This window comes from Theobroma cacao, chromosome 5, assembly GCF_053813885.1.
Source record: "Theobroma cacao isolate CCN51 chromosome 5, ASM5381388v1, whole genome shotgun sequence".
NCBI classification, from domain to species: Eukaryota; Viridiplantae; Streptophyta; class Magnoliopsida; order Malvales; family Malvaceae; genus Theobroma; species Theobroma cacao.
In genome coordinates, this window is record NC_142643.1 from 46,657,303 (window position 1) to 46,681,272 (window position 23,970).

At 34.8% G+C, this 23,970-nt stretch overlaps 4 protein-coding genes across 5 annotated transcripts; all 4 read right to left on the reverse strand.

Annotated features, from left to right (window-relative positions):
* Positions 1-305: 305 nt before the first annotated feature.
* On the reverse strand, positions 306-1,331 carry HTA7 (histone H2A 7). The gene is made up of 2 exons (XM_007030920.3): positions 1,024-1,331; positions 306-709 (listed from the first exon to the last, which is right to left on the reverse strand). Exons 1-2 carry the CDS (start codon positions 1,216-1,218, stop codon positions 476-478), a joined length of 429 nt encoding a protein of 142 aa, XP_007030982.3. The 5' UTR covers positions 1,219-1,331; the 3' UTR covers positions 306-475.
* A 1,448-nt stretch (positions 1,332-2,779) lies between these two features.
* RECQSIM (RECQ helicase SIM) lies at positions 2,780-10,019 on the reverse strand. Of its 2 annotated transcripts, XM_018121999.2 has the most exons (16): positions 9,868-10,019; positions 8,790-9,385; positions 8,476-8,695; positions 8,267-8,377; positions 7,616-7,805; positions 7,067-7,364; positions 6,718-6,944; positions 6,332-6,388; positions 5,875-5,955; positions 5,594-5,657; positions 5,282-5,381; positions 5,116-5,199; positions 4,884-4,971; positions 4,621-4,722; positions 4,433-4,525; positions 2,780-3,968 (listed from the first exon to the last, which is right to left on the reverse strand). In XM_018121999.2, the coding sequence occupies exons 2-16, from the start codon at positions 9,373-9,375 to the stop codon at positions 3,627-3,629; spliced, it is 2,643 nt and encodes an 880-aa protein (XP_017977488.2). In that variant the 5' UTR covers positions 9,376-9,385; positions 9,868-10,019; the 3' UTR covers positions 2,780-3,626. The 2 variants fall into 2 exon arrangements, with proteins under 2 accessions (XP_017977488.2, XP_007030983.3); XM_007030921.3 differs by lacking the exon at positions 9,868-10,019 and having other exon boundaries at positions 8,790-9,835.
* A 1,858-nt stretch (positions 10,020-11,877) lies between these two features.
* Positions 11,878-14,606, reverse strand: LOC18600465 (luminal-binding protein 5). Its single transcript, XM_007030923.3, has 7 exons — positions 14,478-14,606; positions 14,114-14,378; positions 13,799-14,010; positions 12,977-13,699; positions 12,725-12,879; positions 12,549-12,631; positions 11,878-12,471 (listed from the first exon to the last, which is right to left on the reverse strand). The coding sequence occupies exons 1-7, from the start codon at positions 14,524-14,526 to the stop codon at positions 11,979-11,981; spliced, it is 1,980 nt and encodes a 659-aa protein (XP_007030985.3). The 5' UTR covers positions 14,527-14,606; the 3' UTR covers positions 11,878-11,978.
* An 829-nt stretch (positions 14,607-15,435) lies between these two features.
* LOC18600466 (Actin-binding FH2 (formin homology 2) family protein) lies at positions 15,436-19,042 on the reverse strand. The gene is made up of 4 exons (XM_007030924.3): positions 17,095-19,042; positions 16,823-17,013; positions 16,479-16,714; positions 15,436-16,383 (listed from the first exon to the last, which is right to left on the reverse strand). The coding sequence occupies exons 1-4, from the start codon at positions 18,765-18,767 to the stop codon at positions 15,652-15,654; spliced, it is 2,832 nt and encodes a 943-aa protein (XP_007030986.3). The 5' UTR covers positions 18,768-19,042; the 3' UTR covers positions 15,436-15,651.
* Positions 19,043-23,970: the final 4,928 nt, after the last annotated feature.

Sequence of the window (23,970 nt, forward strand, 5' to 3'; positions counted from 1 at the left end):
AAAGCCCAATTCGATAATCACGATAACCATATTACTTTGATGAAAATTCATGAAAAAAAATCTAGCTTAATGCTTCTGCAGGATTCAGTTCAACAGCCCAACCATTAGCTCAGGATTTGAAACAGTAGTCAAAAGGAGAAACCAAATCCCAACGTTTAAGCTACCCAAATACCAATCACCAATCATTTATGGGCAACTTTCAAGCCTCATTTTTTAGATGCTAATTATAGCAAATATCATGGAAATAATTCATGAATGAGGAAATAAAGAAAACCAAAACCAAAACCAAAATAGAGCAACAAAGATGGGGTAACAAGCACATTTCCATTATCTCTTGAGTCAAATTTTATGCACCAAAAGGTTACAAAAAGAGGAAGAGATCCCTGAGTTCCTAAGAGAACATTAAAAGCAAAAAGGAGATAAAACAGTTTTTTTCATACAAATTTGTCTAATACTACAATAGAATCTTAACTGCCTAAGCTTTTTTGGGAGATTTGGGCTTCGAAACTTTGTCTGACTCAGATGAAGCCGAAGTTTTCTTGGGCAACAACACCGGGTTTATGTTAGGAAGGACTCCACCGCTGGCGATAGTTACTCCTTGAAGAAGCTTGCCTAACTCCTCATCGTTTCTCACGGCTAACAGCAAATGTCTTGGGTTGATCCTGTTTTTCTTGTTGTCACGAGCCGCATTCCCCGCCAGTTCCAACACCTAACCAAAACCAAATTAATTAAACTCTCAAATTTTCGGATTCAAAGGAAAAAAAAAATCACAGAAACTGATTTTCAGGATCTTGGCATCAATAACTATCACTAGAAATTCGGTTTCCAAAGATCTAAATAAATTTTTTAAAAAAAGAAATGAAAGCTTTTGTTTAAGCAAAAACTAATTCAAAAATCAAAACCCGGTTACAAAATCGAGAAAATGAAACGCATTTTCCATTGATTTCTCTCTGATCAAACATAATTTTTATAAAAAAAATCCAAAAATTTTGTAGAGAGAGAGAGAGAGGGGGGATCGGATACCTCAGCGGCAAGGTACTCGAGGACGGCGGCGAGATAGATGGGAGCGCCGGCACCGTAACGCTGCGCATAACGACCTTTCTTGAGGAACCGGGCGATCCTACCAACTGGAAACTGGAGACCCGCTTTCACCGACTTAGAAACCGCCTTCTTCCTCTCTCCTCTCCTTCCTCCCGCTGGCTTCGCCGTAGACTCCATCGAAAAGTAAAAAACGACGTCGCCTCGCTTTAAAATTTTCCTTTGTCTTTGGAGGGAAAATGACTGAAAGCTGTGGAGAGCTTCGTTTCTTTCTTTGTTCTTTATCGGTTGGATTTGAATTTCGAACGAAAAGTGATGGACAAGAGCGGGCTTTTATAGTAACAGTACGTCGCTCTGGCAATCCGTGGCGTCATGGTTTGGCCTAATAAGAATTGGACGGATTAGATTTTATCGGACGGTTGGGTTTCATGGGTTTAGCTTGTGCTTTGGATCCTACGGTCAGGGATTTTCCAGCGTAGGTGATCCGTGTGGTTGGGTTTTGGCCTATTAGGAGTGCTTGGGGGCAAGAGCCAATAGATTTGTTTATATTTTATATAAAAAGACTAAATTGCCCTAGGTAACGTGAATAATATGGTTAATTAAAATTTTAAATATAAAAAAAGTTTCCTAATTGGTAAAGTATAGTTTAATTTTTTATGGGTTTTTATTATAGTTGTTAGTTAAGTAATTTACATTTGCAAAATAATAATACCTAAAAAGGAAAACAAAGAAAAAGAAGAAATATTACTATTAGTTAATCAATTATAAAATGTAACACCCATATCAAAGTATAATTAGTCTAACATCTTTTTGGACCTAAATTAAATCATTTTCAAAAATTTTAATTCAAGTTATTAATATTGATTGAGTTAAACATTTTTTATGTAAGATGAAGTGCCACATAAAATTATCAACGTAAGGGTTATTTGTTTAATATTTTGGATAATGCACTCTTGTATTTGTTTTAATTTTTTCCATCATATTAGGAACAACATAAAAATAAATAAAAATACATTATCCAAAATTTTAAAAAAATATTGTAATACGAACTGAATTTAAACAAAGTCATCATTTTTATCATAATGTTTTAGGTTTTGAGAGAATATTTAAAAAAAAACTCTTAAATGATTCAAATAAATTTAAATAAGTTCTTATATTTTTATTACATTTAATTAAATTTTTATATTTTTATTTTGAATCAAATAAGTTATTGTTTTAATATTTTATTTAATTAAAAAATTATTTATCATTTTATATCGTATGATACTGATGTGACATATTAATATATTATAATTAATGATGATATATATAATAATATATCATAATTAATAATAACATGATATACTAATTTGACATAATAATATAATTATGTGATATTTTTCACATTTCACATCAATATTATGTCAATACCATAAGTAAGATTTTGACTAATGATAAATAATCAATTATTAATCACTTATTTGATTTAAAATAAAAATAAATAAATTTAATTAAATATAATAAAAATAAAAATTTATTTAATTTTTTAAAATAATTTAAAAACTTATTTAAACACTATGCTTAATGCTTTTTGTAAACATTGATTAATTTTTTTTATTTTAGAAGAAAAGGGATTCAAATTCACTTATTGAGTTAAATATTTATGTACAACTTAATTAACGAATCATTAATAATCAAATTTTAATAAGAAAAAAAATAATTACACATGAAAAACAATTTCATTTCTCCTGTGTAGATCGAGTTGTCTCTCCATAATTTAAAAGTATTTTTCTTGTTCAAGATTAATCTCGCATCTAATTTTTAATTGGTTAGAACACAAATACAACAATGAAAATTTGCTTAGAGGTCTCTAAATTAATTAATTAGTTATATCCTGTGTCCTGCCTCTCTATCCCAACATGAGAAAAAACAAAGACATCAGCTTTCATCTGTTAATGACCTGAAAACCTGCATTTGCATCTTCCTCAACCCAACAGCAAACTCCAAAGCCTCGTTCATGGCAGCTCGAGTAGCCGCCAGGGCATCCTCCAGGTCCTGATTAACCATGTAATAAGAACATATCTGGCTAAGTATACGATCATGCCTTTCTTGGAACCTCAAAGCCCTTTCTTCAGCATGTTCCAATGCCTGGCTAATCATCGTTAGCCTCTCTATCAAAACCTGTCGCCTTTGCCATCGCTTGAAACATGGTAGTACCAAGAAGAAGGAAGCAGAGAAGCCGACGAGCACGGCAAAAACTACACGAACGTGATCCATCAAAGGGATTTTGTGTTGATTGCGGGGAGGAGGTGGAGGAGAAAGCCAAGCAATTTTAAGAGAAATGGAGATTCCTTGCTTTCAATGACAAGTTCTTCTTTGGGGGTTTGCTTTTGTGTTACTCTTCGTCCATGGTTTGCTTCATTAAATGGTCTAAAACTTTCTCATGCTAATGCTATAAACTTCTAGGGTATTGTTTCTTAAAATTATAAAAGTCCGACATAAAATTATAAATGCCCGACATTAACTAGATCGTGTTGTCAGAAAGGCAGATAGAAGTCGGCCAATTGAACTAGTCTGAAAGCTTCAGTTATCGTCAAGAAGCTTTGTGACTAATCAACTAACCTGGAGCACTTCAGTTTTGAGAGCTTTGCAGAGATTCTACCACGAGAAGTACTCAAGTCTGAGGAATGTTTTCTCCATTTCCTCATTCTTGGCTTTCCTGGCTTTCCTGGCTTCCTGTTTGATGACCGGATTTTCTCTAAGCGCTGACGGCGAATTTCGGGATCAGCCCAGCCCTTTCCCCAGTCCGAGAAACTGGAATAAACTCTCGGTTTTCTCATTGACAGAAGCATGTCTGCCTCCGGGTAAACATGGAAAGCTTCAGCACTTTCATAGTGGAGAAACTCCAGTCCCCTCTTTGTTGGTTCTGGGAATTTTATCTGAACATGGATCTGCACAAGACAGTGCACGTTAAACAATAATACCAGAGTGGTCAGCAAAGATATTAATGTCTGAAAATCCCGCAGAACGAATCTAAGATATTCTGAGTCATCTCTTCTTGGCTACAGACCTTACAATTTTGTATACATATGGCAAAACAAGATGGAGTTAAATGAATTTAGATTTAGACTAATCATGTTTCTATATTAATCATACAGACATGTTTAACTGTGTGAAACTTACCTAAGACATGATTAGTTAGTCGTGTTATATATCATATATCTGTATAACCTGTGATCCATTTACTAACTATTTATTTAATCGTGTTTATGTATCATGTAGACACATTTAGTACATGGTCAAGACCTTCATAGTTGACAATAAATAAGACATAATTTACACCATTACGACTAACTTTAATTTCATTCATGTACTCAAATTGGAGAAGCTGTTTGTTTAAGTCATAAGTGCATACCTTATCATCCCCCTCTCTTATATATCCTTTAGCTTCCATGATTCGAGCAAGACCTTTCCACCAAAGCAGATCGGTAGCTATGAATTTTTGAGACTGCAAATATCCATCACATGACAACCATCGAATACCAAGTGAGAATTCCTGTTAACATATTGTTAAACCAGGTAGATATATGAAAGAGAGATCACCTGCTCCCTTATTTTATTGACAAAAGTTCTGAAGTTTGGCTTCTCCAAGAATTTTTGCCGTTCAATATTATCATAAGAACAGTCCATGAAACTGTTCTCTGCCTGCAATTTGATATGAATATCATGAACATAAGGAAAAGATGAAAGAAATTAATCCCTTTGACCATGAGAGTATGATGTGTTCATTAGTTTCATGAGGTCACTGTAATGAAATGTAAAACTGTAAAGAAAAAGAAATTGAACATAATCACACACACACTTACATAACGAGCAGCAATAATTTGCATCAAAATATTTGCCTCCTCTTTCAAATCTTGCTTGTTAGGAGGTCCATTGACACAAACATCACACCTGAGTAAAAAGAATTTGCCAAGAGAGTTAGAATAAAGGGATAAAAGAAAAGAAAGAATCAAAATAAAATAAATAAGAACTAATATTACAACAACTATCATTGCAAACAACTACCATAAAAAACCTTAAATAAGCATTACGCACAAGAGGCACTTCTCATTACTGAAATCTTCCCCAAAATACTCAACAAGGGTTTTGGCTCGACAGCAAGAAGTATTCATTCCATATCTGCAAGTAAGTAAAAGTTAAGTAATTAAAAGTCAACGGAGAGAGGGAGCAAAACAAGCAAGAAAAAATGTATTATGCAAACCTGAAGCAATCAGATAACATTTTATACGCCTGTTTTGTCTGATCTTTGCTTCTTTTACTGGGTAGAAGTGTTGGCACTCTTGATAAGTTTACATATAAAACTGCCAGGACATAAAGTATAGCTCAAGCTAATGTTAAAAATATACCCAAATAAAGAAAAAAAAACACCTGATAAAATTACAAACTTCAGATAGTAGTATTCAAAAGGAAAATACACTCTCTGACCAAAAAAATTACTAGAAAAATACACTAGGTAAGTTCTTTGCTTTGACAATGAGCATGTCATATATTCTGAAATAGTAAATAGGCTTACTGCAATCTGCTAATTTTCCATCCCTTCCGGCTCGACCAGCTTCTTGATAATATGCTTCCAAACTCTGCAATCAGAATAAAGTTTAGAAAAAGCTGAAGTGACCAAAAAAACAGATAACAGTATCTGCCAATTATGGGACACGGTAAAACTAGTAGGCATGCAAGTCGCAAGAGAAAAGAAAAATTGAACCTGTGATAGCCTAGATAGCAAGACTTATCACTATATGATGAAAGTCAAAAGGTGCACCTATAACTAATATTTATCAGAACCTGAGGACAGACCTGTGGCCAACCATAATGCATGACTCTTCGAACATTCAACTTGTCAATCCCCATTCCAAAAGCCATAGTGGCAACAACAACCTGCAGGTCAGAGGTAAAGCATAATAAATCATCTGTTAGATGGCACAATTAGATCATAAACAGTACTTCACCCTAAACTTTCGTTTGATCTCAATAAACAAAATAAGACTAAAGAAGAAAAAGGATGTAACATGTCTAAACAGAGAAGAAGATTGCAGAGCAGACAAAAGCAGATTCAGCATATCTATGTAATCAGCATTTGACAAGAGAGATTGAAGCTTGAAGCACCAGAAAAGTAACTGGCTGAAATTTTCAAAGAAATGAAATCTTTTGAAAAACAACATAATTTCTGGAAAAGGACACATCTTTTTGACGATGGTTACACAAAGTACAAAATTATGCAGAAACAATTCATTCTGAGTCCTGAAATCCATACCTCTAGGGAGTTTTCATGGAATTCCTTGTGAACCTGCCTTAAATGTGATTTTGGCAACTGAGAAACAAAGAGGGAGGAAAGTCATAAATAGTTGTGTATCAGACAAATATAAACTCTCGTCTTTATCATGTAGCTGCAAGAAATGTATCAGCAAGAAAGCTAGACAAATAACCAGAATGATATGCATGGGCAGAGTTTAATGGAATGAAGATAAGAGTGATTCCTTCAACATGAAGAATGAGAGGGAAAAGAAGAAGAAAGACGGAAAACAAGAGTTAAAGACAGAAAGAAGCAAAGACACCATACTACCAACTGCAGTTCAGAAGCACAGAAATTAGTGCTTAATGACTGCAAGAAACTAAAATACGATTTCTATAAGTATTTACCGCTGCATTGTAAGCAGCAGCCTTAACTCCACACTTGCAAAGATACTTCGCAATGCTCAGTGTTTCCTTTCTTGTAGGAACATATACAATGGTAGGTCCTTGTTCTAGAGACTCTTGCAGAAGCCTCAGCCATTCTTCTGGATTATTCGGAGGATCAATTGTCTCAAATGACCCCTGTGAACCCCATTCTTCACGATGAGGAAATCCAGAAAATTCACCGTTGACAACTGTAATATAAAAGCAATCAAAAAGCAAAAAAACGGTGAAGCTGGAACGTTTTCATGTTCTATAAGCAAAGCCAAGCAATAGCATATATAGAAGATCAAATTAAAGTATCAGAGGATGGTACCATCCAAATATTCCACACACGGAAAGACGTCAACCTCATTTTCTAAATATTCTACTGACATTTGCTTTTCCCTTGAAGAAATTGAACTGTTTTGCTTTGATGAATTTTCATTATCACTTTCGTCAATATCACTTTCTTCAATATCATTCAAATCACTTGCAGAAGATTGATCTGAATCAGATTCTTGTGAGATTAGAGCTTGTTTCTTTTCACCAATCATTTTCCTTCGGGCATAAAGATCTATGAGTTGGCAAAAATCCGTCTCATATGAAGACTCTGATGTTCTACTATGTTTTACCTGTAAAGAGCAGCATATAAATTTGAGGTTCCTATTAAAACACAAACAAGTTCATGATAAAAGATTATGGAGAAATTCAATACATGCACTGAAAGAAAAGAAAATAAAATAAAATAAAAACAATTTAAGACCATTCAAGTTTCTTGATACATAAAAACCCCACTCTAAGTGGACGTTTGAAAGAACAAGTGGGAAGGGGGACAGCGAAACCAAATATGACCAAAACCATGCTGCAACAAGTGAAAACTCACTGAGAATCGTAAATTTGGACGGAAAAACGATGTGAGCACAATCTTTGTCTCCTTTGACATGCGCAAGGAATCAAGGATGTCTTGTCGAACCTGAACTGTGGCAGTAGCAGTCAATGCCATAATTGGGATGTCAAATTTCAAGAATTTTAAATTTGTGGCACTGAAACTCTCTCGTAATATAGACAATCGCCTGAAACAATGGAACATAGCCATATAAGGATGGCTAAAGCTTCAAAAACAAACTTGAGAGCCAGGCTTAATGCACCCAAAAGCAGTGTACAAAATGTTTCGAGCTAAACAAAAATCTAATAAAGTGAAATTTGAAATTACAAAGAGATGTGTGGCTATAAAAATATGAAAGGGCAGTCAAATAAATTCCAAAAGGTATTAGAGAAAAAAAAATTAACAAGTTACAAAAACTTACATCAATTGATTTAGTACATAGATAAAATGCAATCAAAATTCACTGTCTTTGTGCAAATCACACCTGCTTTAGCAATAAATAGTCATTTGCCTGGCTCTTAAATGCATTTAAGACATGGTTTAGTAAAATGCATATTTTTCCCTAAATCAAACAAGTACCAATGTTGATTTAAGTTGATTGGGTGAAGAAGAAATACAAAAAACCATGCAAACATAAGGAATACATACCCGTAGTCAGGACGAAAATCATGGCCCCACTTAGATACACAATGGACTTCATCAATAGCAAATAATGTAATTCCACGACTTTCTGCTAGCCTCTGGAGAGGTTTAATTAGTCTGCACCAAAGTACAAGTACTTTCTCAATTACCAAAAAAAAAAAAAAGAATAAACATTTTCTTTGAGAAAAAACCAAAGAGGCAATGCATGCACCTACCTCAAAATTGTCTCTGGACAAACATATATAATATTATACATTCCTCTCATGGCTTTCTGTTCCACACTGCTGTCTGGTTGCCCAGACCCAAGAAAACAAGCAGAGACTCCATGTTTTGATAATCTTAAGCACTGATCGTGCATCAAGCTTATCAAAGGAGAAACAACAACCACAACCTTTCCTGTTAATAATGTAGGAATCTGGAAACAAAGAGATTTTCCTGCAGAAGGTAAATAATTAGTACCTAAAAAATTATGAGATAGCAAAGTGAATGAACATAAGAACAAGACATGCAAAAGAATATAAGTATTAACCAGATCCTGTTGCGGCAAGAACAAGACAGTCTTGGTGAGTGAGCCAAGCAGCCAAGGCTTCCTTCTGGAAACTCTTCAAGGATGAATAACCAAAATGCTTTTGTAATAAACTGTTAACCTTTGGCTCCCAATTTGATCCAATATCTGGCTCCTCAGAGCAGCAAACTGGAAATGGTTCTGGCACAGTTTCAAGCTGATTATTTACAAAAGGAAACGATCCTTTTTGTTCTTGCACAGGACTATGCGACACCTGGGATCTGGACACAATTCCATCAGGTGCATCATAACCTTTGCTTCGCTTTGGTTTACTTGTGGATTGAAAATGATCCCATATACTAGACTGTCGCATTAGACCCTTAGATTGTAAGGATGACACGCTCCTTTTACTCTTCCCATTCCTTGAAGAACATTGAGAACTAGTTGATGTACTGTGACTATTCCTACGACAACCATTCAAAACATACTCAACCGCATCATCAACTGATGGTCCCACCGCTTTCACAGCTTCTATGGCATCAGAATTCTCAAATCCCATTTCAATAAGCTTTTGAACAACTTGATCAGACGGCGCATCATTACCACCCATTTCATGAGAACTGTCAACCAAGGATAAAACAAAATGCTACCCTAAAGTCAAGGACATCTCAAACATATAAAGCAAAACCTAGTTGACTCAGCTTAGTTCCCTTCCTTTCTCTTTCCCTTTTTCAAAGTTTCCGGAGAAACTAAAATTGTCACTTAAAATCTACTCAAAAATTGAATATTCCTAGAAACCTAATTCTTTAATTAAAATAAATTTCGATGTATCCATTTAGCGATGCGAGCTTAATCTGAATAACACAAATTTTCGATTCATACTTCAAAACGATAGTACAATAATTCATATTTTATCGTTTTTCTCCCTTCCCTTTCCTTTTCATTTTCTAGCTTACCAAACGGAACCGAAAGACCAAAGTCAAGCAGACGAGTAAGGGAGTTCAAATCTTAAACGTTTAAGAAGAACGAATTCAATGCATTAAAAGCCAAACAAATGATAAAAAAAAAATCAGAAAAACAAGACTGCAAAGAGAAACTTGACCTAACTCAGACGGCGATTCAGCTTGAGATCCGAGAAAATTTGAGAGAAAACAGAAAAGCTAGAATTTGTAAAGCCTTCTTTTCTTCCCCGATGGGTGAATTGAAATTCAATTGGCCGCGAAAATATATTTGCTTTTAAGCACCCAACGCGCCAAAATTGAACCGGCGCTCCAATTAATTAATTAATATTATATGCTATTTAAATATTTAATTTTTTTTCATATTTCAATTTACAAATTCAAAAAATTTCGAATGCATAATTATTCTTGTTAATAATCCATCTGATATTCAGTGATTTAAAGTTATTAAAATATAAATACCTAACTATAGAAATATCTTTGAATAAAATATCATAATTACCCTTAACTTTTAATCATTTTTTACGCAAGTTCATTTGTAATCTAAATTGATAGTTCAACTTAAAAAAATATTTTTCATTCGACACATGTCCAATCATTAATCAATTATTGATATTTTTATTAATTTGATAATGTGATAATTTTTTATTAATTTTAAAAATTATCAAATTATATAAATTATTTTTTATTTTTTTTTTATTAAAAAAAATTTCTCTCTACTCTACTCCTCACCACCAATGCTGAATCTGATTGAAAAGTGTCATATTTGGCTAGATCACACTCCCCCAAAGGAGAATGAGATATGAGATGCTCGACTTGCGCTTCCCTAGGGAGATTTGACTGAATATGATATTCCAAGACTAAATTCAACTGCAAGGTAACCAACTAGTGTAAGGGAACGCCGCAGGTCCCCTCAGGGAGAATGAGATATGAGATTCTAAGCTTGCGCTTACCTTGGAGGATTTGACCGAATATGACATTTTAGAAGTAAATCCAATTACAGGGTGACCGAATAGTGTAGGGGAACGTCACAAGTTAGATTAATAGAAAGGAAAAAAGTTAAAAAGAGTAGAGAAAGAAAAATAATATTTTAAACATTTCACGTTTATCTGTTAATATCATTTACAAGTTTTGGATGAATAGTTTATTTCGAATGCTTATAGACCTATATAGAATTATGGCTAGAAATTAAGGAGTTAAAGATATTTTATCTAAAATCTTATAATCGTATAACATTTTTAATAAAATCGACTGCAAAATCAATAACTTCAAAATAAATTTTCTTTTTTGTAATTTTCATCTAAGTTTTAGTAATATTTGTATCTAATTTTTAATAACAACTATAAGTTTAATGAATATTTAATAACATAATATTAATTTTATAGCTTTGTCGATAATATTAATTTACAAAATCAACATTCTCATAATAATATTATTTTCCTTAATTTTCGGGTAATTTTATAACTTTTCAATAATATTAATTTACAAAATCAATATTATAAGAATATAATTATTTTTTGTAATTTTCATTTACTATTTAATAACCTAAGACATATATGTCAAAAACTTCTATCGACAATATGAGCAAATAGGATTATTGAAATATCAAATACTTAACTATATAAAAAATTATTAAATACCTATTTGCTAAAATATCATATACATGCTTTATAAGTATCCTTATAAATATTCAATAATCTTGTGTTATTGAAATATTAAATATATACTTACTGAAAATAAAATATATTAATATAGCTTTTTTAGTAATCTTATTTTGCAAAATCATGAACTTCAAAAAATATTAAAAAATTTGTATTTTTCCATCTATTATTTAATAGTATTTCATCATTATTTTTCATGAAAATATAAAAAACATTATAATATTAAAATTTTAAATACTTATCTAAATTTGTTAATAACCTTTGTTTGCACAATTAATAATCTCAAAGACCCATAATAATAACTTAATGTTATCAAAATATCAAATACTATATATTATTTAAAAATTGTATACTTATACAATAAAATAAGTGATTTTATTTAATATTTTAAAGTACTTATTTATTTTTTTATTTTCTTTTTATTCATACTTTACTTTTTCATTTTCAACATTTGTTTTTATTTATCTTCTTTTTTCTCATTTTAAGTTGATGTTTATTTTAAAATTTAAATTTATCAATATTAATTTTGAAGAAAAATACAAGAAAAAGAAAAAAAAAAGAAAATAGAATCTTAATCCTCTGCTCTCAACAGTTTACAACTCATCAGTAGGTTCATCCTCCTCTTCTGATCCAGCCGAGCTGCCACTACTTTTCTCATAAACTTGTTTTATGATTGGATTACACACTGCCTCCACCTCCTTAAGTTTCTCATCAAAGTCCTCCTTCCCTCCATTCTGGTTATCATCCAACCATTCCAGAGCTTCTTTCAAGGTGCTCTCGATCCGCTCCTTGTCATCAGAACCAAGCTTGTCTGCAAGCTTGTCCTTGTCATCAATGGTGCTCCTCATGTTGTATATGTATGTTTCTAGCTTGTTCCTGGAATCAATCTTTTCCCTCACTTTCCTGTCCTCTTCCGCGAATTCCTCAGCTTCCTTCACCATCTTTTCGATCTCTTCCTGGCTGAGACGCCCCTTGTCGTTGGTGATGGTGATGGATTGTGACTTCTTCGCTGCTTTGTCCTCTGCTGTCACATGGAGGATGCCATTGGCATCAACCTCGAAGGTGACTTCGATTTGAGGAACTCCCCTGCAAGAACAGAGATAACATTGGTTGGTCTATCACATCAGGACATAAAATGATCAAATTGGGAATATGAAACTCACCTTGGAGCAGGTGGAATACCAGTCAGATCAAATCTTCCAAGCTCCCGACAATCTTTTGTCAAGCTTCTTTCACCTTCATAAACCTGGGATTTTGCAAATACAACATGGGTTTCGGTTCAACAGGGTAATAAGGATACAATAAACATATCAAAGAAGCAAGATTTGTTTGTTTTTACCTTGATGGAAACTGTGGTTTGCTGGTCTTGGTAAGTGGTGAAGACCTGAGATTTCTTAGTTGGGATAACAGTGTTCCTTGGGATCAACTTGGTCATGACACCACCAACTGTTTCAATGCCAAGACTCAAAGGAGCAACATCCAGAAGAAGAATGTCTGCCAAGAATCAAAAAACAGGAAATCTTGTTCTTGTTAGTGTGGTCGATCAACGTTTTCTGCTCTGCCAAAACTAATGAAAGAAGATCATTATTACCTTTGGTTTCTTCTCCTCCTTCACCGCTAAGAATTCCACCCTGAACTGCGGCACCATATGCCACAGCCTCGTCCGGATTGATACCCTTGCTAGGCTCTTTGCCGTCAAACAAATCCTTCAACAGTTGCTGAACCTTGGGGATTCGAGTACTTCCTCCAACAAGCACGATTTCACTGATATCAGACTTCTTCAAATTGGCATCCTCCAAAGCCCTCTTCACTGGTCCTAGAGTTTTCTTAAATAAGTCCATGTTCAACTCTTCAAACCTTGCCCTAGTCAATGGCTCCGAGAAATCAACACCATCAAACAATGACTCGATCTCGACCCTAACCTGATGCTGGCTGCTCAAAGCTCTTTTTGCTCTCTCACATTCCCGACGAAGCTTCCCTAGGGCCTTGTTGTCCTTGCTGATATCTTTGTTATATTTCTTCTTGATCAACTTGATGAAATAATCCATCACTCTATGATCGAAATCTTCTCCTCCCAAGTGGGTGTCTCCACTGGTAGCAAGAACTTCAAAGACTCCATTATCAATTGTCAGAATACTAACATCAAATGTACCACCGCCTAGATCGTAGACCAGAATGTTCTTCTCTCCTCCTTTCTTATCCAATCCATAGGCAATGGCAGCAGCCGTAGGCTCATTGATGATCCGAGCCACATTTAGCCCGGCAATGGTGCCTGCATCCTTGGTAGCCTGCCTTTGTGCATCGTTGAAATAAGCTACAAAATCAGAAAAAAGAACAGAACCCATTAAACCATATTCTTCTCTCTGTAGTTCCACATAACAAGAACAATGTAAAAAGGAGATTTTAACCATACCCGGAACGGTAATAACAGCATCTTTGATCTTCTTCCCCAAGTAAGCTTCAGCTGTTTCCTTCATTTTCGTCAAAACCATAGCACTGATTTCCTCAGGGCTGAAAACTTTCGTCTCACCTTTAACCTTAATTTGAATATAGGGCTTCCCATCTTTGTTAACCACCTTGTAAGGCAAGAACTTTATATCTCTTTGAACCTCAGGATCATCGAACCTAAAATTAAAAAACCAAACAACCCAAGTTCAATTCACCTCCAAAACGAATAAAAGAAAAACCCAACAAGTTAAAGTTAAAAAATATCAGCTTCTTTACTTACTTTCTTCCAATGAGACGTTTAACATCAAAGATGGTGCGTTCTGCATTGAGAGCCGCTTGATTCTTTGCGGCTTCTCCAATCAAACGCTCTGTATCAGTGAATGCAACCCATGATGGGGTGATTCTGTTCCCTTGATCGTTCGCTATAATCTCTACGTGACCGTTCTTATAAACTCCCACGCAAGAATACGTAGTCCCCAGGTCGATTCCGATCACCGTTCCTACCTTCGTTTCATCTGCCGCTACTGCTATTCCTAAGAAAAATTCTTCACGAAAAAACCAGAGCAAAACAGAGTGAAACAGAGCAACTCAAATTGAAAACTCAAATTTCACTTAAGAAAATAATAGAAAGTATTTCTATTTACCTGAAATAAAGAGAAATAAAACCCAAAACGCCTTGTTCTTGATCGCCATTCTTGCTGTTCGATTCACTGCTATCTGAGAAAAATCAAATTTACTTGGTTTTAGTTTTCACTCTGGTTTTTTATTTCGGTAGAGCGAAGATGGCCGAAATGGTGGTTTATTTATACCGGCGTGACGGGTGTTCGGTGCTAGAGTGTTCTACCCAATGGGAGGGGGCCATGTCATTAAACTGACTCTTTTGTGGTTGGCAATTTCGGAATACTAACACGTTGTGGACCCAATCGGTTGATGACACGTAAGGATATTGGAAAATTTGACCGCCTTGTCGGGAATGTTCTTGAAATTGGATGGCGGGTTTAGCGGTTAAAACGGGTAAAACATCTTGGGTAAAAATGGAACTCCCTTCTGGGCTTTGGTTTTGGAGCTTCACTACCGTATTGGGGCAAATTTAAGCCCGTTTTAACCATTTTCATGATCCATTAAAAAACAAAATTCTCGAAATAAATTTCAAAATACATTCGAGTATTTAATTTTGATAATAAATGCATCAGTTCAATCAATTCGATTTTATAATTCAATGAGTCGAATTAATCAAAATTTCATTAAAAAATAATTAAATTAATTAAATTATATACTAAAATAAAAATAATCAAAATCGATTTATATTTGATTCATTCGATCGATTTTATTATTTTTTCAGTATTTTATATTTCATACAAAACATTATTTAAAATAAATTAACAATTTTTATTAATAACTATATATTATGTATTTAAAAATATATTATTACTAATCCATTTTTCGGTTTATTTGAATATAAATTTTAAACATTAAAAATAGATCAAAATAGAATCAAGTAACCAATTAAAATGGAATTAATGCTCGCTTAATAGAACAGTTCATAAATGTTGTGGTATGCAAATAAATGTTGGATGGAATTTGTTATGTTACACACAGCTATGCAAGCAAATCCGATCATGAATTCAATTCAGCTGAACAAAAATCATAATCCAACTATCTGGCAAATCAGCCTCAGCTGAAGAATTGATCTAAAACCCTGCCAAAACTCTACAGAAAAAACAAGAACAAACTTAAGTTACAGCCTGATCAAATGGTTGTTTGGGAAGCAGGAAAAATATATTTTTTATTAACACACCAAGAGGAAAATCTAAATCTCTATCGAAATGGAGCCAGAGGGCTTGGACAGCTTGGGACTTTCAAGCTTCTAAGCTCTTTACAAACATGATCTAACATTCCCAGAAAGTCTCTTACGATCACGAATATCCGAAGTGGATTAGCTTCATCTAGTTTGCTTACATCTCCATGGAAGTATTCTGTGATTTCTCTGACTTGTAACAGGACCCTATGTTCATCTTCTTGCAGCTCTTTCAGATTCTTCTCTGCATAGTTCAGGAAGGAGTTCATTGACCGAACGAAATTCCCACTTTCTTCGTCTGTCGATAGCTCCTCTTGAACCAGATGTTGCAGTTTAGCCTTGCCATCTGATAGGTTCGAGACAGAACTTGCAAGAACATCCAGGTCGAGTGTGGCTGTCTTCTTGACATGGTAGAGTTCGGTGCTTAAACCAGAAACAAGGTCTAGTCCCATTCTTCTGTAATCCTCTTCCTTTTCTTCAGCAGTTCTGCTTCTGTTCCCCTGGTTGATCTTCCCCATAATGCTATCAGACACTCTTATGCCTTCCGACCGAATGATCTCTTGGACGACGAAATGGAGCAATGTAGTCTTCCCATCGGTTCCTTTCACATCAGCAAGCTTAAGGAGGGCATCGAGCTTGAATGCTATAGCGCCTCCTCTAATTGTTCCAACATTCATTCGGTTGCCCGTTTTGAGTACTGCTTCTAGTAACTTCAAGAAGAGCCTGCTTGACCTGAGTTCCTTGCAGGCTTCCTGGTAGAACAATGGGAATGAGAGATATCAGATGTTTGTATCAGAACATAGCTTTTCCATAAAAGAGATGATATGAATCAGAGCTTGATGCTTACCTGTAGCATCGAAAACGAATTTTTAAGATGAATCACCTCATCCTCAAAAGTTTCTCGGTAAAGCATGGCTTCAGCACGTAAGAAGGCGAATGGAATGCTTAGAAGTACTTTAACAAACTTCTCAGCAGACCCCAACTCATTGATATCTCCTTTGTAGCTAGAAAGCTTGGTCTCCTCTTCCTTGGTGGGTACCATTTTAACCAATGCTTCTAGTTGTTGTAAAACCAAACCATTTCCTGCTTTTCACCAAATGGAGAAAGCAATCACAAGAATAAAAAGAGAGGAACTTGTACGTTGAAATAGATTGGTTTTGCAGATTACATGAATCAAATTCAGAGCTAAACCTTTCATCAATGCATTGCACGCTTGCTCAACTGTCACATTCAGTGCTTTTAAGAGAATGGTTATGTTCTGCAACCTCTTGGGCTCAAGCACATGCTGGCTTGGAGAAGGGGTTTTGCTTTTTGTTTCATCATTCTTCATTGAATTATGTATGTTGTATCCGAAAAGTGACTCCATCATTTCCTCGTCCAATCTTTTCCATGTCAGATTTAGTTAATTCTCAGGATCAGAAAGAAAGGAATTTAGTGTGCAAAAAGAACATGACATAACTTACTCGAATGAGCTTGACCTCAGCTTGTCCCATACCATAGAGCGGTCTGGTGCAGCTCTGACTTTGTCCCAGTGAAGTGGCTTCAATTTTGGCAATGGAGCCCCATCTTTGCCCAGCGGCGTGTACTGTGGAAGTTGGGTTGGTGGAGGAGGTGGACCTTTGACAGGGTTGTTGTTTCCTTTCAGAAATGGAGGTGGACCTTTGACAGGGTTGTTGTTTCCTTTCAGAAATGGAGGTGGACATGGTGGTGGAGGAATACCAGTTGAACTTGGCAAAGGTTTAGAAGGTTTTTCGGGCGAAAGTGGGATGTCACTCGGGTTTGCTTGGTTCTGGTTTGATCCAGAAGAGGAATTTGAATTCCTAGCAGGTGTAACATCGAGCAATGTAGAAGAACTTGAAGCTTTCAATCTTGCTTTAGTTGCAGATAAAGAAGAATTTAAAGGAGAAATGAGCACAACTGGAGGCAGAGGAGGTGGAGGTGGAGGGGGTGGCGGTGGCGGTGGGGGTGGGGCTGTAAAATTCTTTTGACAATCCGGAGACTCATGGCGGCCAGACATGGCGGGGGACATGGATGGAGATGCGAAAGAATGTTGAGGAGATGGTGATACCTTTGTTACATTCAGGGCATTCTCTGATGTATCACTAAGACTACCAGCTGAAACATTGGAAAGCCGGACATTTGATGAACGCGAATCAGCAAAAGAATGAAACGATTCATCATCAGATGAATGACATTCAATGGGAATTACTTTATCGGGAGGTGAGCAGTGACCCCCATCAGAATCATATCTTGCTGATTCTACATCCTCATGAACTGAAGTAATCTCTCTTGTCGAAGAACTGCTAGCATTGTCGGATTCTGGTAGAGCAACTTCCTTGTTTGATTCCTTCCTCTTATCTATCGTTGATGTTTTCCCAGTTTCAGCACTTTGTTTTAAACAAGCTGGTTGCCGCTCTAAGTCCACTCCCAAGGTATGAAGACAAAAGAGATCTAGGCTAGGATTTAAGCTCACGTTGCTTGATGAATTTTGAGAACTCGTATACTGGGATTTGCCTCTAATTCTTCCTTTTCTGCTGTATGTCAAAATTGGTTTTGTGGATTTCTTTCTATGCTTCCTGATTTTGCCACAGAAACAGATGAGTCCAACAAGGCAAGCTAAAAAAGCAGCTCCAGCAGACACAAGGACTGGCACCAGAATTCTTCTAACTCTTCCTTTATCTGTATTTTCTTTGTGAATTCTTTTAGGTAGTGGCATTGTGCTTGATCGAGGCGTTGGAGAATGGAAATGTGCGTGCATTGGCAGGGCTGGAGCAGGAGCTGGTACTGAAGTCTCAGCTTCTATACTGTTTGGTGATGGAGAGGGAGATGGTGAGAAACATTCTGCAGCACCATTTAATGGGATTCTTCCTTTGGTACTCTTCAATCCGAGCAAAGCTCTAAACTTTTGCACAATCAAAGCTTCCTTTTGTTCATTCTCATCCTGTCCTGAAACTTTCTCAATTTTGTTCTGATTGCCCCCACTTTCCCCCATGAAATAAAACTGTTGTAGGCCATGAACTGTGAAGCCCTCCGCTGCATCCAGTAAAGCATCAGCACTCAAAATGTGGGAGCTGTCTAATGATATGAGCAGGAAAATGATGAAAATCATGTAAAGAATCTGAGAACAATAACCCATGATCTTCAACTAGAAATCATCAAAGCATCACCAAGCAAGCTTTCTGTTTATAAATCTAGGTTCTTCATTTTTGTTTGCATTCTCCTTTCTTTTTTCTAGAAAAAAACATTTATTTTGGTGGTGCAGGTGATGTGTAGTGAAAACCATCTAGTCCTGCACAGTCTTTAATGCTACTCCAAGGAACCCCTGATCCTGGCAGTTGCTGTTGTACAGAACCTTCTTTACTTTCTCCTCTGTTCATGTACTCTTATCTCTTCTCACCCTTCATAAATTCTCCTGCAAAACACTTTTAAATCTGTAGGACAATTTGCCTTCTAGAAATACCCTCAAGGTTAATTTTTTTTCTTTTATTATGTCTTACTTTTCTGATATGCTTTCTATTAAGATAAAGCTGACATATTTTTCTCCCCTTTATTGCTCATGCACTTCATCATTTTCTGCAGGTTTTTTAGATAGCTTCATTGCTCAAAAGCTTAGTCAATCAAATCCCCATCATGGTCTTTGCATTTAAAACAAACCCTTTTTTAGTTCCTAAAGTTCACTAAAAAGTCCTGAAATCAAACCTTACAAAAAATGTCTACGTGGGTCCTAATCTGTTGGACTTGCCTACCTCTTGACAGCATAAGTTTTCTCCAACCCCCATTATTAAAAGAGAGAGAGAGAAATGGTCCATTCCTTTATCATGTGGTAATGTATCCACTCTTCCATTTTCAGATTAAAGCCGCATCTAGGTGAAAGCTAGCTCTTGAATGCGAATGCTGCATTATGGGAAGCTAATAGGCCTTTTAGTAGCACTAGTTTCTTTCCCAAGCTTTTCTTTTCTATGGCTCCACGTGCAAAGTTGCTAGTTGGTTGCCCCATTGTGTGTCTTTTATCTTCAAAAACATAGTATCAAAATAGTTTGGTGTGAGTTGGTGTTGATTTTCAGCAACCTTATCTGGTATATTAGCCTGTGCCGTCAGTTACCCCATTTAAGGATAGTTTCCCCCTCCCACTTCCATTATGGCAAAGCTATTTGATTGCACTTCATTTTACCAAATCTTAAGTGTTTCAAAGTCTCTCTTCATCTTTGCTCTAACCTATCTTATATGGATTCGAGATACGTGTTGAGCACGACTACGTTATAATTTTGACAAATTATAAATAATAAAGCATCTGAAAAAATATCAGATATAAATATGGATACGGATATGAATACATTAAGGTAAAGTAAATAGTTCATGTAACACTTAATTCACATTGGATCTACCAGAGAAGTATATGAATTCTGAGGTGAGAATAGTTCTGTAAAAATGGATGGTTTTATATCCATTTTGTGACTGGTAAGATGCAGTTGGTACTTGATAATGTGCTGTCAGTGTCACTTCTCTCAGAACCACATGACATATCTGAAACCAGTGGAGCCCATAGTCAACGATAAGCTCCAAACAGGACCAAACTTTAATACCTTCCGATGCTTCATTCTCTGCAATGAGGATGTCCATTTGACCTAAGAAAACACACACAAAGAGGCCAAAAATCAGAGGATGTACAAACAAAGAAACAAAGTTTACAGTGCAAAAAACACATGGGAAGTCTTGCAAAAGAATGATGTGCAGAAACTAAAATACAAAACCATTCAAAGGGGAGAGAATCCTATGCTACCATTGCTTTCAATTTTGCTCAAGGTTGGTGGCAAATTTTACCTTAACATTGAAGAATTATTTCCCTTCTTTCAATTTTTGCTCTTTTTTGTTGCATTTACGTTGTAGATTAATGGCATAAATTGGCTGCCCACTGCCCACCACCTTACTGTCTAACATCTAATGACTGTATGGGCTTGAAACCTGAAAGGCAGTGGGTTCTTTACTGTTTTTAAGGATAGGAATGGAAGGGCCTAGGTTCACAATACTTTGGATCAGAAACAGGTCTTGATTCAGCAATCCTGGACCAAGGGTTTGGTTGTTTTCCCATGAGAAGAAGCATGGAAGAAAAGGCCATGGTTGTTACTTAGAACATGGTCTAAAATTGAAGAATGTTTGAATAATCAATGGAAGGAAAAGTGGAATTCAATTTGGTGAGGTTTAGGCTATCCCCCATTCATTCCCTCCTATGCAACATAAATAATAATGGATAAAAGGTTTAAATAAATTCCTCAACTATATGTTTTCTTATTAATTTATTGTACCCAAACAACCTTTTATCATTTAATTCGTATTTATACAAATCTTAACCCTAACGAAAAATTATTAGTCGTTCGATCAAACATTGCTAGCATTTTCTATCCATATAACTTAATAACGTAATCACATGATCCATTCCACAACTATTATTACATAATCATATCATTTGTTTTCACGTGAATAAAAATTACCAGTCAATATTAAATCTGACGGCAACGATTAATTTTTCATTAAAAATTAAAAACTTAAGTGAATATTCAAATAGAAAAAAAAGCTTATTTAGATACGATAAAAAGAATAAAGACATAGTCTTATAAACATGGTTCAATTATGACTATTAAAAGCAGAAGGGGGAAACACTGTATTTTTCAACATTAGAAACGCGTATAATTAATCAAACTTCCATTTATATTTAGTCTCTGTATCCAGACAGATTCAGCCAAGGGTTTTCACTTGTTTTGACAGCTTCTCCAAACCATCTTTTCCTTCTTTCAAACAAGATAAAGCTAACGTCACCCAAGGTCAAATACCCAAATCCAGGTTTTGCCTTCAATTTTGACTGGTTCTTGAGTAAAAATCCAGAGCCTACTTGCCTTCAAGTTGTGTCTGTCTCTCATTTTGACTTGTTTGTTCTGCTTTATCTCCATCTTGTTTTGTCCTAAACGAATAATTAGCTGTCGTGTTTTCAATTCTACAGTATCTTAATTTGATCAAACTTCACATGCGTTTGTCCTAGTAAGTAACATGTACTAGGTTTAGGCTAGGATTAGGTGGGAGAATATGTATTATTTGGTTTTTATCGAGGTTTTAATTTTGATCTATTCGTTTCAACTCGAGATTTATAATATTAGTTGAATTTCATATTAATTATCGCAATACTGTATGTTAGGATTAGGTTGGAGGATATGTATTTGGCTTTTGAGATTTTAATTTTGATATGATTCCTTTGAGTCTAGATTCATGGAATTACTCAATTAATAAACATAAATCATGAAATTATTTACTACATTTAATATCTAAATAGCCTCTTTCATCAGTCTTGCTCAATTGTACCCATAAACTGTTTCAACTAAAAACTTTTAGAAAAGAAAGAATCATAGTTAGTTTAAGGAAAAGTAGTATAATTGATAGATATATAGATTCTCCACAATTACCAACTCCATTATGATATGTAAGCTCGAATTCGAGATCTCATAATTTCTAAATCCTAATCATATTTATAAACTATGATCATACCCGAATCAAGTTTCTCAAACCAATTCAAAGAAGAAATCAATTTCGAAAACAAAGTGCAAAATTCAAAGATGTACAATTAATCAAGCTTTTCACTTTCTATATTTAAATCTCTAGGAATAATTAGTTTAATGATTGTATTATTAACCTCAATTAGCCAAGTTGTTCTTCCATTATTGACTTAATCATTACCTTACAACAGGTCCTAATTAGGCGGTCCAATGTCGGGTATTCCATCATCATGAGATATGGACCACATTAATATGAGCACTAACATCCATTAAGTAGTTAATATGTGAAAAGGTATTGGTGTTTTCTCCTTTTGTAATGGAATTACCACAGACCCATTAACTAGTGGAAAATCATTGTGTTTTTTCCTTTTAAATTTTATTTTAATAAGTTTTAATTAAAACTATTTACCTTTTTACCTACCACCAAAGTTCATTTTATTTCCCATTATCTGAAATTGAGAAATTAAATTTCTAAAATATTGTCTTTCAAACCTTTTAATTTCGTACTAAAAATTAAATAGTATTTCTTTTTGGATTTATATTCGCAATATTGTCTGTATTTATACACTATCACTTATTGCTTTATGCTCCTCTGAGTGTCAAAATTTAAAGATACAATGCATGATCCTTTAAGATTATAAATTCACCCGAACAGTTAATTTATTGGTTGGTGTATAATCTCCTGTGATTCGAATCCCCTATCCTCTAATTATAAAAAAAAAAAAACCTTTACCCAATAATTTCCCTTCTAAATATGTCTTAAGGTTATATATATATAGAATTAATAAATCTTTCCCAATATTCCCTTTGTAAAATAATTCTTCAAGTCCTCTCATATATGCATGCCACCTAATACCTATGAATACTTATTGAAGTCCAAATGGGTGACTAAACACCACATGCATTGCATAGAAATTAAATTAGAAAATAATTGGGTACTACTAGCTAGGTGTTGTTGCAACTCAATCGAGATGGTATAATTTCTTTAGATTATTTTCAGTATTGTATGTAATTTGGGTATTTCATTTGTATTGAATCAATTTTAGAAGAGTTTTCTAAATTGTTTTAGTTTGTATTTACAGAGAGTTTTGATGTTCTCTATAATTGTCATATTCAGCTTAATAAAAAAAAAAAAAAAAGAAGTTGGGTATTAACAGATGTTTCATATGTGAAAATTTGTGCTATATGATTGAATCAATGAAGAAAAATAATGATAAAAACAAAGCAGACACTCTTTGCTTAATTGAATTAAATGGATGTAGCTATCAAATTAAAGAGATTGATATTGTTTTCATCTTTATCTCCATGACTCAATGAAACTGTGTCTATTTTATTGCTATAAAATGTCTTCTTCTATATAAATTCTTTAGGGACAGGCAAGTCCTGCTAAAAGTTGAAGAAATTTGGGGAAGCTGTCAATGTCACTAGAAGAGCATAAAAGATAAGGTTCTTGAAGAACAAAAAACAACATAGAAGATGATTCATGCAACAGGAAAAAATATTATGTGCTGGCAAATAAGATTAGTTAATTTAATAGTTTAAATGTGAAATTCACTAGGCTGTAAGAACTTTGGTGCCTGGCATTTTCATGGAAGCAGACCCAAATAGGAGTGTGCTTTACCTTTTTCCGGGCTCACATTCATTTTTTGGGTTTCAGTTCATATTCAAAGGCAACTTTCCAACAATGTTCTCGTGAATGGTTGACCTGCATGCTGCTACCATTGTTAAATTTCTTCATGCTGAATGAAGTTTTTTCTTGTCAACCTGGGGTTGGGTTGGTGATGGTTGGAATCTTTG

Bases quoted from the DNA above. Each gene is read 5' to 3' on its own strand.
- HTA7 (XM_007030920.3), bottom strand. From the start codon at position 1,218: ATGGAGTCTACGGCGAAGCCAGCGGGAGGAAGGAGAGGAGAGAGGAAG. The intron at 710-1,023 runs GTATCCGATCCC...GGTTTTGGTTAG, and splicing joins TCGAGTACCTTGCCGCTGAG to GTGTTGGAACTGGCGGGGAA.
- RECQSIM (XM_018121999.2), bottom strand. From the start codon at position 9,375: ATGGGTGGTAATGATGCGCCGTCTGATCAAGTTGTTCAAAAGCTTATT. The intron at 6,945-7,066 runs GTACCATCCTCT...TTTATATTACAG, and splicing joins GTGTGTGGAATATTTGGATG to TTGTCAACGGTGAATTTTCT. The intron at 4,723-4,883 runs GTAAGTGTGTGT...ATCAAATTGCAG, and splicing joins AAATTATTGCTGCTCGTTAT to GCAGAGAACAGTTTCATGGA.
- LOC18600465 (XM_007030923.3), bottom strand. From the start codon at position 14,526: ATGGCGATCAAGAACAAGGCGTTTTGGGTTTTATTTCTCTTTATTTCA. The intron at 13,700-13,798 runs GTATGGTTAAAA...CTGATTTTGTAG, and splicing joins TGCTGTTATTACCGTTCCGG to CTTATTTCAACGATGCACAA. The intron at 12,632-12,724 runs GTAAAAACAAAC...GCAAAATCCCAG, and splicing joins AAACCACAGTTTCCATCAAG to GTTTATGAAGGTGAAAGAAG.
- LOC18600466 (XM_007030924.3), bottom strand. From the start codon at position 18,767: ATGGGTTATTGTTCTCAGATTCTTTACATGATTTTCATCATTTTCCTG. The intron at 17,014-17,094 runs GTAAGTTATGTC...GACATGGAAAAG, and splicing joins CTGAGGTCAAGCTCATTCGA to ATTGGACGAGGAAATGATGG. The intron at 16,384-16,478 runs GTAAGCATCAAG...TTGTTCTACCAG, and splicing joins ATTCGTTTTCGATGCTACAG to GAAGCCTGCAAGGAACTCAG.